Source organism: Ruditapes philippinarum, unplaced genomic scaffold (genome assembly GCF_026571515.1).
Source record: "Ruditapes philippinarum isolate M1 unplaced genomic scaffold, ASM2657151v2 ctg5304_1_1_1_1, whole genome shotgun sequence".
In the NCBI taxonomy this organism is placed as follows: Eukaryota; Metazoa; Mollusca; class Bivalvia; order Venerida; family Veneridae; genus Ruditapes; species Ruditapes philippinarum.
The window spans coordinates 43,541-61,612 of NW_026866754.1; the positions used below are offsets into that span (position 1 = coordinate 43,541).

Genomic DNA, 18,072 nt, shown 5'->3' on the forward strand with positions numbered 1-18,072 from the left:
TTATTTCAAAAATACAGTTCAAGTGCAGCTTAAATTCACTTTAATAGTTTTAAAATTAAACTACAATATGTTCCAATCTTTTCTTCTAGATCTTTCTGGGTATGTCAAGTGTATAAAAATAAGAAGTTTGTAGTTAAAAGTGACTTGGTCAATCTCAAATTATACATAAAATTACTCAACTTAGTGATTTGTTTTTATCTTAAAATGCCTTTCTCTAAGATTTACATCATAAAACAGCATAGAAATTGAAACATAGCTAAATTACATGTTGACAGCAAATACTGTATATAAGACAACAAAATCTTTTTAAAAAGAAGCTATTTAAAAGTCTCACCTATGATTGGTAAGAAAAACTGCTCCCCGTCAGTTCCTTGCAGCATATTCCCAAGAAATTAACATTTTATGCCCTAGCTAAGACCATTTTATGCAGCATCCTGAAATCAACAAACATGTAAATTTTATATAAAAAAATGTTACACGAATATTCCGAAAATAATATTTTTTAAGACAAGATAAATATCCAGTAGAATCTAGTTGAAAAATTTATACTTTGTATTTTAAAGAAATTCAAATATATAAATTAATAAGAATAAATTTCTATTTAACAAACCTGACAGTCCTTTTCATGTTGAATGTATGGTATACAGGCTACAGCTACATTACTCTAAATTTCAACCAGGAACAGGATCTAGAATATAAAATAATATATAATAAAATAGAAATAGATTTATTATTCCCCATAAATTTACGACTATCAAACTTTAAAGTTTAACACTCAAATTTGTTATTTAACTTGATAATTTGTTGTTTTTTTCAAACTAATTAACACTGTATTATACTTTCACTAAAATATAAACATAGTTATATATTTTGACGAATCGTCTTGGGACGTAAATTATGTGGGCCGAACTACTTTATTGGTTTCAATTTTATAATTGATTAAATTCTAATTAGGATATAGTACAGATAATTGTTTAATAATATGAAAAATAAATTAAAGAAAGACAAGATTTGTAAAATCATAAATTGCCAAGGACATCAATAACTTCATGCTTACAAGGCCTACCGAACCCAAATCTTTCAATTAGCCAGGTCGCGAAAACGTGTCAAATCAACTCAATCACGTGTTTTCATCTCACATTTATTTCATAAAGTAGATTAAAGTAGAATTTTAAGAATACATAATAATATCTTAGAAAATAATCAGTAAACTAAAGTAAAACATTACGGTAATACCTTCGAAATCCAAATAAATTGCCAATCGTGTTGTTTTCAAATTTTCCAAACAGCGCCACCATTTGCACGAACGATAATCATAGACAACAAACAAAATCATAGACCGAACAATTACTTCCCCTGACCAGCGTTATTTTATAAACGGGGTTAATTTTGACTAATGTCAATTTATTAATTAATATTATTCATAAAGAACTAAAAAATAAAACAACAAACAACAAAACATATTAACTAATATTTAAAGCGTTAATAGAAATTGAAAAATTATTTCCAACTTTATTTGTTTCAGCGCTAATTTTGAATATACGGATAAAGATTGTAACGCAGATTTTCCTGACAAAAATCACTTACAGACTAATTCAATAAAGGAATAATAACACAAAATTAGTGGTATAAAAGTTTATATAATGATTAAACTAAATGTAAAACTTCGACCATAAACAACGTTGAATCAACGTTGTATATACATAGGCTATATATCCGTATGATCGTCCATAGTTGAATATTGGTTGAACAACGTCACGACCATATTTCAACGTTGTTTCAACGTTGAAACAACGTCATGTGCCTGCTGGGAAATAATCAATAAATTTGAGAGTTGATCTGTGTTCATTAATTATTGTAACCAAATTAACTGACAAACATTCATTTTGGAAAAAAAAGCTTATTTATCTGTAAATTATTTGTTCTGTTCTGTAACGATATCAAACATCTACTCCAAAACCGGGAGAGACCGGACAATAAACGTGTGGTCACTAGTAAATCCCGGTCAAAATAGACCGGGAATTACCGATAGGAGCACATCCCTCTATAAATAGATTTTCGGAATATTTAGGTCATCAACTCATCATTCTATTTACAGCTTTCGGATAAATGTACAACAATAACATACCATAATAACCCACTGTGTAAATAAAAAAAACGAAGAGCGCGATTTATTGACGGAAAAGCTTAGGTTATTTCATTTGAAAATGTTTGCAAGTTCGCTATTCATTGTACCACGGATTAATTAATAATCAAGAATCGGAATGATCGGCTTTTATTATGACCGACTAAAAGGCTCGAGAAGTTGCTGTCGCCCTTTCACAAAATCTGATTTCATTTCATAAAGGGGCGCTGCGCTTCGGCGCGGACGCCAATTATAGTTGCTTGGACTTCATGATTGAATCCGAGTAATAATATCATGGGAACCAGTATTTATATGGCATTTCTGTATATATCACATTCAAGCGGTATATAATTGAATTGAAGGTCAGGAAATTTCAAATTATCTGAGGCTAATAAAACAGTCAATATAATTATTTTACTCTGGAGTAAGGTGATGCTGGCATTTAAGGTTTTTAAACGGCTTTGTTTACTTTTAAATTTCTATCCAGATACTGAGAGACGGAACGCATGTGCCGGGGTATTTATAGCTTCACAATTCAGACATCTACATCATATAGCCGTTGACGTCAGTGCCAGAAATAAGCTAAAGCCGGCGCTGTCTCAGACAAACGCGAATGGTATAAAGTCCGTAGCATTCGGAATGGCTGCAGCCGGATAACTAATTGATAATTTAAACGTGTTTCTTACGTATTTTATTTGATCATCAAGAACAAAATTACTATCCAGCACCCGTTTACTATATAAAATATATTTTACATAGTAATAGTAATTTTTTGTTGCCTGTAGTCAGAGACAGGTGCATAGCATCAAAACTGATACATATGTGGAACGGGTAATAGGATTTGCAAAGAAATTGAAAATTCTGAAATCAGAACTTAATTAAACAGGGGTCACATATTTTATACGTTTGTTTCATGATTCTAAATTGTTGACAAACTAGCTTGATTGTAGAAAATATTTAAGTGATTTGACATACTAAAATGGAATATAATGAATTATACAATACGTATTGATACTCATTATCAATAAAGACAGATATATAATGTGAAGATTTTATTATTTCAGACACACATTATCATGATTATGTCACGTTTTAATGCACATACAAGTACATCTTGCCTTTATACATGTAATAAAGTATGTAAAACTGAGCTAATGGCCCAGTAGCAGAATGGGTTCTCCCTTAAAGTCTAAATTTCTGTCATACGTCTCCAATCTGTTAAAAATTATATAACTAGATGCATTTTATTTACTAAAGAACAAATTTGAAGCTATATGATTATATTTATTTGAAGCATCATAAATTTACAAATATACAAAAATAGATTATAATTATCAAACATATTGTATAATTCACTTTAATTATTTCTTCGTAAATAAAATGTATGTAAAGGCATTATATTTTTAAAAGTTTTAACAGGAAAGTGTTGATTATTTATCCAAGATCATTTTCATACTGTTATTCAGTCTACATTGTCTACATTGTACAGTTGAAAAATAAAGCAGTTTACCGGTATACGTTTAAGATTTAATGTAATATATTCAATTTGTTAAATATGATTACCTTAATATAAAATGATAAAATCTTCATTTATTTCTGCTGCTGAAGCCCCTTTGGTAATTAATTATTTCTTTAATTTAACAACTGACCAGTCAAAATACTCTGAAACTTTCTATTAATCTCTGTGTTTACATCAAGTGGCCGTAGTTTGTATACCTCTTATTTACTACTTCCGCTTATCAGTAGCGTGTGGGAAACTCCCCCATTCTTGCAAACAAGATACCATCTATGTTCTCTTAGTTCCATATCAAATTATACATGTCTTTGTTACAAAACAGGCAGAGAAATGTACGTTATTTTGAGTGTTCCTGAAATTAGCAGCTCATTATCATGTAACTGTTGAACTTGTCAGTAATTTTGTTTTTACGGTACTATTCTCAAAAGATATAGGACGGAAATGTTTGTTAAATCATACCAATATATTCAGGTGTTTGGAATGTTTAAATAATACCAAATTTTACAGATGACTGACACGTATTTTACTATCTAAATGCATACTTCGAAGTTCTTTATAGATTTATAACCCAAAATCATTTTGTCATTAGCATTTCATTAGCTCGACTTTTTTTTTTGAAAAAAAAAAAGTAGAGGTATTGTTATAGTCAGGTCGGCGTTGCCGTCTCCGTTGCCGTTGCCGTCCGAAAACTTGTACCTGGATCATAACTTTTTTATTTCTTGGTGTATTGTCTTCATACTTGGCCACAACAACCCTTGGGACAAGACCTTTCAGTAGACCACACTAACCTTGACCTTCATCCATAAATGACCTTGACCTTCAAGGTTAAAAGTCCAATTTTTGCTTGTTCATGCTGTTATTGGCTGTTACTTTGTTATTTTTTGAATGGATTGTCTTCAAACTTGAACATAATAATCTTCAAGGATATCCCTTAAAAATAACAAGTCAGACCTTGACATTCACTCATCAATGACCTTGACTATGAAGGTCAAATTATTGAAATTTTCATTTTTTTGGCTATTATTGGCTGTAACTTTGTTATTTTTGAATGGATTGTCTTCAAACTTGAACATAATAATCTTCAAAGATAACTGTTAAAAATATACCGAAAGACCTTGACTTCACTCATTAATGACATTGCCTTTGAAGGTCAAATTATTGAAATTTTCATTGTTTTGGCAGTAACTGACTGTAACTTTGCTATTTTTGAAGGGATAAAACTTCATATTATAACAGAACATTCTTAAGGACCAGACCTTGTTGTTTATCAAACCCAAATTTGCTTGGGCTCTTTAATGACCTTGACCTTGAAGGTTATATTACTGAATTTTCTCAGATTGTGCATTTATTGGTGTGTGTGTATGTATAGTATATGTATTATATATATATATATAAATGTGTGTGTGTATATATATACATATATGTAGGTATATATATATATATAAATATAAAAAAAGAAGTTCGATTCCTTGTGTGGATCTCATGTATAAAAAAAGTATGCTTTGGGAAATGCACAGTACAAAGTTCTTTAATTTTTTATAACAGAAATAAACGTATAAAAAATTAAAGAACTTTGTACTGTGCATTTCCCAAAACATACTTTTTTATATATAAATATATATATATATGCATGTATATATATATATATATATATATACATATATAGATATATATATATATCAAATATAAATATATATATATCAAATATATATATATACATATATATATACATGTATATATAATTGCGTCATTGTTGCTATTTTTAGAATTTGCGTCATTTTTTCTATTTTTAGAAATTGCGTCATTGTTGCTATTTTTAGAAATTGCGTCATTTTTTTTCTATTTTTAGAAATTGCGTCATTTTTGTTCTATTTTTAGAAATTGCGTCATTGTTTCTATTTTTAGAAATTGCGTCATTTTTTCTATTTTTAGAAATTGCGTCATGTTTTTCTATTTTTAGAAATTGAGTCATTTTTTTTCTATTTTTAGAAATTGCGTCATGTTTTTCTATTTTTAGAAATTGCCTCATTTTTTCTATTTTTAGAAATTGCGTCATTTTTTCTATTTTTAGAAATTGCTTCATTTTTTTTCTATTTTTAGAAATTGCGTAATTTTTTTCTATTTTTAGAAATTGCGTCATTTTTTCTATTTTTAGAAATTGCTTCATTTTTTTTCTATTTTTAGAAATTGCGTCATGTTTTTCTATTTTTAGAAATTGCGTCATTTTTTCTATTTTTTAGAAATTGCGTCATTGTTGCTATTTTTAGAATTTGCGTCATTTTTTCTATTTTTAGAAATTGCGTCATTGTTGCTATTTTTAGAAATTGCGTCATTTTTTCTATTTATAGCAATTGCGTCATTGTTGCTATTTTTAGAAATTGCGTCATTGTTGCTATTTTTAGAAATTGCATACTGTTGCTATTTTTAGAAATATGCTTAATGTTTCTATTCATATATATACAAAATATATAAACAAAACTAATGTGACAAGACAGACCAACTAAATTTATAAAAAGGAAACATCAATATATGTTCAAACCTTTCTATGTTTGCGTTTAGAAAAAGTAAAAAGTCGAGCGTTGCCCCCGCCCGGCGGTGGCTCTTGTTGGTTGTTTATGATACATTTAAACTTCTCATGATAAACATTAATGTATTTAGCAGTTGTTTTTTTTACCCAAAATGTCTTAAAAGTAATGTAGTAATTTTGTAATGTACATTTAATTTTAATACAAAAAATATTAACAATGAATTGATTAAGAAAATCAGGAATTGGTAATATTTTGAACATTACTGTTTGGTATTTATTCATTTTCTAAACATTTTAACAATTAACTACAAAAAGCGTTAACGCTGGGTCAGAAGAGATATTGTATATGCTCACATAAATAAAATGTACTTTCACAGCAATGATGATGTTGTGGTTTGAGTTATATTATTTTACTTTACAACAAAAACAATAACAAAACAAGGAAACAAAAAAACAACAACAAAAAACAAACAATAAAAAATAAAGGATCCAAGTTATAGCTAACAAAAGATTCCTGACTGGTTTTAGTCTTCTTCTTCTTTTTAATGTAGGATATCATTTAAAGGACTGAACTCGTGAATTTATGAAGATAAAATTTTGAATTCGTGAAAACAATATTTCATGACTGTCATTATCATTTAAACATATTGCATTTTGTTATTCTCTAACTAAAAATGAATTCTTTCGGAAGTTATAACTCCATGTGCCTAATCATTTTTATTCGTGGATCACTAATTTTTTGTGGTTTTCGTTGATAGGTCAATCCACAAATTTAAGTTCCATCGAAATCTTATTTAGTTTTATGTACATTTTTTATTATGACATTTCTATATTTGTATACAATCAACGAATTAAAAAATCCACTGAACATCTTTTTGGGAAAAGCATGTCTTGAAATGAATGGGTTTTTAAACTCTAAATGAATGCCCTTATCAACGTATGGCACACGGGACAGTGTTGACAACGTCTGAAACATTGAAGACACAGAGCATGCTGATAACCCCGACAACTCAATAAACGAACCGTTTGACGAGCCTGATTACAACCATCACATGATCCACCATTAGTCAGAACTGTCATAAAACAAAATAGAATATTTTTCGACAAATATAACTCATAATTCTTTGTTCACATATAACGATAATACCAGGTACAAATTAGTTTGCTACAGAGTTAGTATGTAACTTGATTACACAATGATTGGAAGTACGAAAAGGTAAAACTGAAACGTACACCAGATATCTATTTTATGTAATGCATTATTTTTTCATCATCATCATCGTCGTTGTAATGTCTGCTATAACATAGTTACTGGACAAGCATGGGTAGAGAGATTAAACAACGCAGCCGTCTGGTTACTAAATCTATTTACTAATGATACTACATAGAGGTGATGCCAGGTGAATTTAGGCTGGGCTTATCAGCTAGTGGCTAATACTAGCTGACCAATAGCGAGTCAATATATTACATCCGCCTTTTTCTCAGAAGAATAACATGCAAGTAGTTTAAAAAGTTCATGAACTCAAAATCCCTGAAATAAAAGCATTATAATCATGAACATAATCTAGCATGTCATTTGTAAATAATAGTGGTCATTTATCTAAGACGCATGAAGTTTTCAGAGCAATAAAGTTTAGACATTTTGTAAACAGTCTCAGAAATAATGTTACACTGATTAATCTTAATGTTTTCTCTAGCAGTTTGAATGATAGCATTTATTGCTATTTAATTTAAAGTAATCATTTCCTGAAACATGTCATTAATTTTCTTAGTTTAATGGTTAGTCTATGGTCAGTTTGTTTTCATTGAGAATGTGTCTGACAGTTTATCTCTGATAAAATGGATGGATTTGAGTGATGTGCCTTCTCACAATGTCATTGTGTCTTGATTTTAATTTCACTTGATTTCCCGTTTGTCCAATAACAGTGTATATTTCATTATTCCATTTTGAGTCTAATTTTCCTTGATGTTTGTTTAGAATAAGCACTTTCTGTCCAAGTTTATATGTTATATTCCGAGTATTTGCCTGCCTGTCTGCGTATTTCTTCATGTTTTGTTTTTTGTATGAGTCCATTTTTCTTACTTTTGTGTCATTTTTCTTTCTTTCAAAGTGCGGTAGTTCATTGAACGCCGCCTTTCCTTGTTGATCTTGTTTATCATATTTTATTCCTTATTGTTCTGTTGAATAATAGGGATGCAGGTGCGGATCCTGTGGATACATGAGGGGTTGTTCGATATGTTTATGTCATCAAAAATTTGTAGATTTCTGTTCGCCAGTTTTTCTTTCCATTGTTAGCAGTCTTAACGCATTTTGCTATTGTTTTGTTGAAATTTTCTACCAATCCGGCTGCTTGTGGATAATAAGGCGTAACACGTTGGTGTTTTATTCCGTTTGCAGTGAAGAAATTTGTGATTTCTTGAGATACCATGTTTGGTGCATTGTCCGTTTTAATCACTGACGGAAGTCCATGTGTGGCGAATATTTTCATAAGTCTTTGAATGATACACCTTGAAGTGATTAATTTCATGATTTCAACTTCTGGATAACGAGAGTAGTAATCTATGACTACAAGAATATATTCTCCCCCTGGGAACGGTCCTGTTAAATCCATCCCAACAATTTGCCAGGGTGTCTCTGGTAATTCGGTTGGCGTGATAGGAAGTTGTCGTGGCGGGTTCGCCCCACTGTGTTCCTCAGAATGTATGTCTATGTTGTTTCATACTGTTTTGGTGACACTTTTGCTTGTGTCCCTTGTTGTTTTCTCGTCTACGGTAAGTATCTTCCCCATTGCCTCTAGTTTTTTTTTCTTTGATTACCCCCCCCCCCCTTCCCCCGGTCTCCTGTCCCCTTCCCCTTTGTGGGCCTATTATTATTTTCTTTGAATTCCTAATCAGTTACAAATCATTTATCATTTAATGATTAACGTGTGGTTGCCCTGTCCTTTTTATGTTTGGGGTCCGCCTGGGCTCCTTGCCATTGGTTCTTGTTGCTGGGTCATATGGGGGTTGCGCTCATTGAACGCCGCCTTTCCTTGTTGATCTTATCTTTATCATATTTTGAGACTAGCTGGCACTGGAAGCACGTTTTAATCAGCATTTCAATTGCGTTGTCAATGCCAGGCCAATAAACTTTTTCTCTTAGCATTTGCTTTGTTTTCACTATGCCTTGATGTGTTTCATGTGCTATATGTAATACTTTTGGCCTAAGTCCCTGTGGAATTACAATTCTGTTTCCCCGTAACACAATGTTATTATGTACCGACAGTTCATTGCGTATCTTGTAGAAAATCTTGAAATCTTGATTTTTCGGCCATTTATCATGCTGAATGCACTTGATTAGTTCTTGAATGAATTTGTCCTGAGATGACTCTTTATCAATTTGATCTAAGGTCATAGCCATTGGCACGGCGTTTTCGCACACATAATCCATGTAACCTTCTGTGATATTTGATATCTCACATTTTTCTTGACTATACGTTGACCTTGAGAGGATGTCAGCTGGGTTTAATGCTCCAGATTGAAATTCGATGTTGAATTTGTAACATTGTAGTCTCAAAAGCATTCTTTCTAGTCTAGCTGGAGGTTTGTGTGTTGGCTTGAAAATGTTGACTAGCGGTTTATGGTCTGTAATTACTTTAAAGGTTAATCCATACAGATAAGTGTGAAACTTTTCTATCCCCCAAGTTACTGCTAAGCATTCTCTTTCAATTTGACTGTAACGCCTTTCAACATCATTTAGTGTTCTGCTTGCATATGCTACAGGTCTTAAATGTCCATCATTTTGTTTTTGAACCAAAATTGCACCCAAACCATATGGTGAGCCATCGACCATTAGAGTTGTCTCAGCTTCTGGGTTGTAGAAAGCCATGACACTTGCACTTGTTATCAGTGATTTTAATTGTTCAAACGCAGATTGCTGTTCTTTTTCCCAGTCGAATGGAACATTTTATTTGTTAGTTTTCTGATAGGTTCCGAAATTGTTGCGAAATTGGGAAGACATTTCGAGCAGTAGTTTAGCAGTCCTAAGAAAGATTTAACTTCTTTCACATTTTTTGGTGGTGTTGTATTTAGCACTGCCTTTATTTTGTCATCATGTGGCATGAGTCCATCAGCGGTGAGGGTGTGACCCATAAATGTGATGGTTGTCTTGCAGAATTCACATTTACTTTTGTTCAGATTTAGGTTTTTGTCTCGTAGGCGTTGTAGAACTTTACGCAATGTGGCATCATGTTGTTCTTTTGTTGTGCCATATACCAATATATCATCCGAAATATTTTTGCAGTTCGGTATGTCTCGAAGAGTATGTTGTATTATACGTTGGTAGACTTCTGAAGCACAGGAAATTCCAAACATAAGTCGGCGATAGCGATATATTCCATCGTTTGTGACAAATGTTGTTATTTTTCTTGATTGTGGTTCGAGTTCTATCTGGTGATACCCCATGTTTAGATCTAGTTTAGTGAAGAATTTGGCTCCACTAAGTTCCTCTAGTGTTTCGTCAATGTTCGGCATTGAAAACCGTTCACGTTCGACTGCTGTATTTGCTTGTCTCATGTCTACACAAATTCTTATGTCTCCATTACTTTTCGGAATAATTACCAGGGGTGACACCCATGGTGTAGCACCTTCAACTTTTTCTATGACGTCAGAATCTAGAAGTTGCTTAATTTTTTACTCTGACTTGCTGTCGCATTTTGAAAGGTATTCTGCGATTTGGCTGTGCAATGGGCTTAACATCTTTGTTGATATGTAGCTGTAGCTGGAAAGTTTGAGTTTTCCCAATCCTTGAAATCTGTCACTGAACTCCGATAAAATATTATCCATGTTATTTTGATTTGTTTTCACATTGTTAATGCAGAATTTAAGTAATCCTAGATCAACTGCAGTTTGCTGTCCTAATAGTGGTGTACATTCTTTATCAATGATGTGAAATTTTATTTTTGTTTCCTTTTCATTTAATTTCATTTTCATTTCTGCAATTCCAAGAACTTTCAAAGGTATTTTTTGAGCATAAGGGTAGATCTTTGAATGACATTTGTGAAGTGATGTTGATTTTGTTTTTACTTTTTTAAAGGTTGCGCGATCTAGGCAGTTAACACTAGCTCCAGAATCTATGAGCAATTTACATTTAATTCCTTCTATTTCAACTTGCACATATGGTGACTGACATTTTGAAGTTATGTTGAATAGACATTCGTCTTGTTGTACACTTACATTTTCTTGATGATCATTTACGTAATGCACGTGGCTTTTTTGAGATTTGCACATGTTCGCATAATGTCCAAGCTTGTTGCATTTACGACACGTAATATTACGAGATTTAAGACATTCGTGACCAGAATGACCTTTTCCTCCGCAACGGTAGCAGCTCTTGAATTGTGTCGGTTTTGGTGCTGGTCTGGCTCTTGGCTGGTACTGCTTCCGCTGTCTAGTTGGTTTGTGTTTAACATGTTTTACATCATCTTGATAGGTATAATCTAATTTGTGTTGATTTCTTGTAGACTGTTGTATTTCATTGGCATGCAAGTTTGCAAGTTCTGTTGTGTGGGCAATATGTTGAATTATTTCTAATGTTAGGTCTTGTTCGCGTAGAAATCTGATCTTTAATTCTTTTGACGTACAATGTTCTATAATTTGATCGCGAATCATGTCGTCTGCTGTATTTTCTGGAAAATCACAAGATACTGAGAGTTGTTTGAGTCTTCTAATGTAATCGTCTACAGTTTCATCTGAGTGTTGTTTTTCCTGTCTAAATCTATGTCTTTCATATGCTATGTTTTTCCTTGGATTAAAGTAATGAGTTAAATCCCTGACTGTTTGGCTTTAAGAATTTTCTTGACGGATTGATGTCTCATATATGTCTTGTAATTCCTCTCCTCCCAGATGTAATAGGAGAGCTTTTTTTCTTTCGTCTTTTGTTATTCCGGCTGCATGTATGTAATATTCAAAACGTTTGATATAATTGTCCCATGAACTGGATAAGTTTGTACTTTGTCCAATAACTTTGAAAGGCTGTGGCGTTGGCAGTTCAAAAGATGCCATCTTGAAATAATTTATATAAATCCTATATTCTTGAAAATAGCCACAATAACTTTATCACTGAACTTATTATTAACAAGTCCTCTAGAATTAATTAAACTAGTGAAAAGTATTATCCAATCATCCTCGTCGCCAATGTAATGTCTGCTATTACATAGTGACGGGACAAGCATGGGTAGAGAGATTAAACAACGCAGCCGTCTGGTTACTAAATCTATTTACAAATGATACTACATAGAGGTGATGCCAGGTGAATTTAGGCGGGGCTTATCAGCTAGTGGCTAATACTAGCTGACCAATAGCGAGTCAATATATTACAGTCGTCATCATTATTATTATTATTATTATAATTATTATTATTAATATTATTATTATATTATTATAATAATTATTATTATTATTGTTAAATATCTTTATCTAAATACATTGATATTTTTTTCTATTTGTTCTTTTACCAAAAATTATTTTTTATATTGTTCTTAGACTATACAGACGGGTTGTTTTTTTTAAGTAAGTGTCAAAAGGAATCAACTGATATCATTCGGACTTTTTAGATACGTTCCTGTCAGTATACGTACCTTCATGCCGGGTTTTAGCCAAAATAAGTCCAAAACACAGTATCACGCATAATCCAGCAAAACCTAGCGCAATATATGTCAGTTTGCAATTCAGATCGGTCACTGAAATTTGATTGTATTTATATTATAATAACCACAATATTAAAAAATCAAGGTTAACATTCATTAATTAAATGCGACTCTCGATAGTTGGCAACCCAAATTAATCCAGACAAAAACACAGTATTTTTACAATTAAAGAAAGAAATTGTGGTAAAAAGATTTTAGACAAGATATTTCATGTCGATTTTTTAGTGTAAATGTGTTCACAGAGTCTAATCAAACAAGTGATTTCAGATTTTAGTTGAAAAATATCAAATTAAGTTTCATACAAATACGTAAAAGTTGGATCAATAGCGGGATTTTATATAAGTTTTTTTAATTCAAATCGGTAGAATCGATAAATTGTTTGAATGTTCAAATGTACATAGAATAATAAAATCATATTTTATTAAATGAATTAATTTAAAATAAAAAATTAACATTTGCTTTAATTAACAAATTGATGACTTAATGATAAACAAAACAAACATACCAGTCATCAAAGCCTCAATTTTTATTTCCAAGTAAATGGAAATATGATTCGAGTTGTCCTCAGGATATAATTTTAGATTGTGCATGTATTCATCATCCACTGTATAGTAAACCTTAATGTTCCAGGGATTAAATATCTTAAAATGTAAAAGAGTAAATGTACGCCATAAATTATGACTTAATAAGCATTAAATACTTTTCTCATGGTATGATATAAAGTAAGCATGCAGTGAAAATGAGAAGAACTACAACTTAAAGCAACATTGCAACAACCTACCCAACCATTTACACTATTTATTATTGTACAGTTTAATTATATTCTGTTCGGTTCCGTATTTTTGCATTAAAATTTTATTTAATCATAAACTATTTAAAATAGCATTCAATATTTGTTCAGTTCTATTTCATCATATGTTAGTTTTAAGCTACATGTGTATATTTAAACAAGAAAAATAATAAAGTAATTAAACATGTAAAAACGCACCATCTTTGAACTTATATTTATACAAAATAATGTGTCTTGGTACTCGTTTAAATTGCATCTTTCTTGAGGAACACAAAGAGTTTGCGAAGCAAGTGTTGCTACCAATAAAAGTCTAGTACACACAATTGATTTATTCCTGTAAGAAGTAAAGAACATTGTCATTACTTACTTTTGATACTTTTAAACACTTAAGGTGACCATGTACTAAATTATCACTAAAAATACTTAAATGAAAATTTCGCTGAGCAGATTCTACGACCTTTTATGAACACTTTCAAGATTAGTCAATTATTACTTATAATACTTGAAATGAATAATTTGTTTACTTTGTACCCGATTATTTAGTTAGGTCAGACGCTCTTACGACAGAAATCCAAATCATAACTTATTTGCTACATTTTGTAAGTGTGATTACTTGTAAATAAACACATTCGTTCTGCTGGACACGACAGACACATGATAGCATGTAATTGATTTCTCGACGAAACAATAATTGATAAAAGAATGATTCCATAAGCCAAGTTCGGACTAAAAACGCAGCTTCGCTTATTAAATGTTGGAATTCTTTCTGCTTTAGAAATGAAAAATGAAAAACATGGGCTATTGGGACTAATCTAAAGTAGAGATCGACATATAGTCTAGTAAATTTGGCAAAACAATAGCAGAACCTAGAAGTAATTGCAAAAGAAATAAAAAATATATATTTATTTTCTTGAATCCTTCACTGATGTGAACCCAAAAGTTGCAAATGCTGTTTAAAGGGGAAAATTCTGAAAAAATGATCAAAACGAAGATGTCTCATTTCAAATTATATAATCCCTTTATTTTCTTAGTTTAACAACTTTAACATAATCGTTTATAATATCATTTCATTATACATAATACACATAGAAAATATAGTAGTGGTGGTTGTAAAACAGTATTATCAAATAAAAGAACATGAATAATCTTAATCGTTTTTACATTAAAAAAAAATGAGGGGGTCAAAAAATTTACCCCACCCATTTTTTTACAATATAGATCTTTAGTTTTGTCAGTTAACATTTTTTTCATGTGAAACAAATACAGCTGAACTTTTTTAAACAGCAGTACTTATATAAGTGTATAACTGCTAATAAACATTAAAATCAGAGGAAAGTTCAATATTTGTTTTCAATTATATCACGGTCCTTTATATTATTTCTCATGATTATTCTTTACCCGTAATGTGTAATAAGTAATGATTTCAAACGATGAACATTAAACATAATTATACATACAAATTTATTCTGCAGCCTTAACATATCTTTAAAAATTAGTGACATATAACTATTTTAGATATCAATAGAATTATACATTTTTTAAATACACAAAAGTCTATGTACTTCGGTTGCCTGACTGAAAAATGTTCATGTGTACATAGTGCTTTCATAGAATAAAACACATATAATTTTTGCATATTACGAAATTAAATTGCGTCTGTACGTAATAACTTTGTGGTAAGCAGTGTCTATTCTAGGAGGTGGATTAGGGGATTCACTCATATTTTTGAGAATCCCCCCCCCTATTTTTTCAGAGGTATGGGGAAAATTTACATAGAGAAAGAAGGGAAAAGATCAACAAAGTAATAAATTCTAATTTTCGATAAAAATCGCCCCTATTTTTCAGATTCTAGAAAATACCCTGGGTAAGTAATTTGAACAACGAGAACTAGCATTTTGTTCTCATCAATATCGTTATCGTCAATGGATTGCGAATTTACACAACTGTCACCATGGCATGTACCGCATCATGAAGAGCATTCTAATCCGTGTTTACGACATGTACAACGCTTTGTATCGCAAACTTTTTTGCAGTTGCACTTAATAATCTTCAGCCATGTTTCCAGTGCTAGTGGTAGACTAGTTATGATTGGTTCAAGGCTTCCATTGTAGAGTTTCATGTCCCACTCCAGAGGCGCAATTGTTTTGTTTCCAAGCCAACTTTGTGTTTGTAAGTACACTCGTAAACTATAATACATCGCAGCAGCGGAAGTTGGAGGTAAGGTATGTACTTGAACGTGGTTGAAAGCATTTAAAACCTTATTTAAAAAAATTGTAAACCTCAACACATTAAGTCCTTCATATACAACGCCTCTATATAATAAAACAATAGCACTTTCTCCACTTGTCACAACTTCTCTTGAAGAACCTTTGATGAATTTACCTGAAAAGTAAAGAAACTTGGAATCCTTTTTGAACAAACGGATACCGGTAGATTTACTGATGCCATACATGTGGGATGTCGAATCGCAACCTGTGATAGCATGGATGAATAGGAGAGAATGACATACTGCTTGTCCCAACACTTGTTTTCTCTTCCGAATATACCATAGCTTGGGTATATGAGATATACTACGTCTTATGAAAGATATATCTCGGGAATCTAGATAAGCATGACAACAAAGCAATACCAGTAAATCTGTGTCCTCACCTATCACTGCTGTATCTTGAATTAAACTCTCGGAAATAGCTGTATGTACTATAAGACAATCTGCGACGTCTTAAGCATAGATTGCTTTTACTTCTTAACTCGTCAAATATTGTTCTTTTTGTCGTTTAAAAAATTCTCTTCTTTGGGCTCAAGTGAAAACTTAACATGTTTCCATTTATCCGTCTGATATTCGTTACGTCTTTGATACTTGGGCCAGAAAGATAACCATCATAAACAACTGTAGCCCCTTCAAACCGTTGTTGAATGCACTTATAATATTGATTGCATATATCAGCGAATGCACTATTCATTTTGCCAAGGAATACGTTACAAGAGTGACCCTCCTCCTATATGTCAAATTTCATCTGCTAGTCCAGATTTCGCCGTTTTTCTTGGGAGTCCAGTTATATATAAAAGGGAAGACGGCATACTGCATAACTCATAATATATTCCCTGTTCGTTTTAATATAGAAAATTTACTACTAGCTTTTTTATTTTAGATTTTAGAATTGACGAATGCTTAATATTCTGTTAATTAAAAATGCTATGTGCTTTAATTTAAAATTAATACACGGGAAGGATACAATATTAAGATCAAACATCGTTGTAAGATCTTCATTTCATGAAAATTAAATTTTCAAATTCCAATACCGTGTTCATTCCTATAATTTGTTTACGTTTTGTTAATTTTTGTTAAAAGTTAAAGTTATGATTTATTAGCATATGTATTTAACAATTTTATTTACCTTTTTAACATATCCTCTGTCTAAGATTAACACTCTTATAATAAGCTTACTATTGCATTATGCAATATATTACAAGGTATGACTTTTGTAAACGCTTTAGCGAATTTGTTTTATATAAGTAGATATGCTTAAACTTGCGATGAGCATTGTGGCCGCTAGTAATTTATCATTTTATCAGGCAACTAACAAATCCGCGAGATAAAATGTCAAAGATCGATTTTTTTATCATGACAGTTGTTTGAAGAAGATTTTGACTTCAGCGGCAGGTAGCGTTTATCGTTAGACTACATTCTATCCCTCATTTGTCTATAAAAAGTCGAAGAAGAGGAAGAAATCCGCGTCATTTATTGCAAGTGTTGAAGGAACTCAAAAGTTCTATTAACCGCGACATTTCATTTTATAAAATTTTCGACATAAAATTTCTCGCGTATTTAAAAGTTCTCACGCTTTAAAATGGACGCTATCGGTCACACATAGATAAGGACTATCGTGCGTCGCAAAAATTGCAACAAAAGTGACTAAATGTTTATCTTAAATAGGTATTTCATAACAAGATTTACATACCAAATACACATAATCTGAAAGCAGGAATGTAAGTGTCATGATTTGTAGAAATAATCGATTGGTATTATAAAATGATTATGTAATTTTTGTCTATCATAAATGACATCATGGTTTTTACAATTACTTTCTATGAACGTCTTTTTTGATATATGGTTCTTGTAATGCCATTGTTGGACGGTTTTTTGAAATATTATAATAATTAAATAACAGAAATGTTTAATAATTATTCAAATTTTAATGCCTTTGCTTTATTTATTGATTTCCTAAAATATTTACCGCTAACTCATTTATCTTAATTTGATAAACATTTTAGCCAATACAATGTATAATGTATATTTTAATTGTTTAAACATTCTACATTGATTTACCATTCTTTTATGTCTATGCGTTAAATACATGTAACAAAGTTATAACTGTTGGACACAACTCTCATATTAGAAAGCATTAACACAGGCAGCAAACATACTCG

At 31.3% G+C, this 18,072-nt stretch overlaps 1 protein-coding gene and 1 long non-coding RNA gene across 2 annotated transcripts; both read right to left on the minus strand.

Moving 5' to 3' along the window:
* Nucleotides 1-334: 334 nt before the first annotated feature.
* On the minus strand, nt 335-1,811 carry LOC132733565 (uncharacterized). Its single transcript, XR_009626182.1, has 3 exons — nt 1,237-1,811; nt 611-688; nt 335-434 (listed from the first exon to the last, which is right to left on the minus strand). It is a non-coding gene; the product is annotated as an uncharacterized LOC132733565 (long non-coding RNA).
* A 6,597-nt stretch (nt 1,812-8,408) lies between these two features.
* LOC132733566 (uncharacterized protein K02A2.6-like) lies at nt 8,409-10,036 on the minus strand. Its single transcript, XM_060720223.1, has 2 exons — nt 9,365-10,036; nt 8,409-8,861 (listed from the first exon to the last, which is right to left on the minus strand). Exons 1-2 carry the CDS (start codon nt 10,034-10,036, stop codon nt 8,409-8,411), a joined length of 1,125 nt encoding a protein of 374 aa, XP_060576206.1.
* Nucleotides 10,037-18,072: the final 8,036 nt, after the last annotated feature.

What these genes read in the sequence shown, in the direction of transcription:
- LOC132733566 (XM_060720223.1), bottom strand. Translation starts at nt 10,036, where the DNA reads ATGGCTTTCTACAACCCAGAAGCTGAGACAACTCTAATGGTCGATGGC. An exon ending in CACAGGGACTTAGGCCAAAA is followed by an intron (nt 8,862 to 9,364) that starts GTATTACATATA and finishes ATACATTCTGAG; the next exon opens with GAACACAGTGGGGCGAACCC.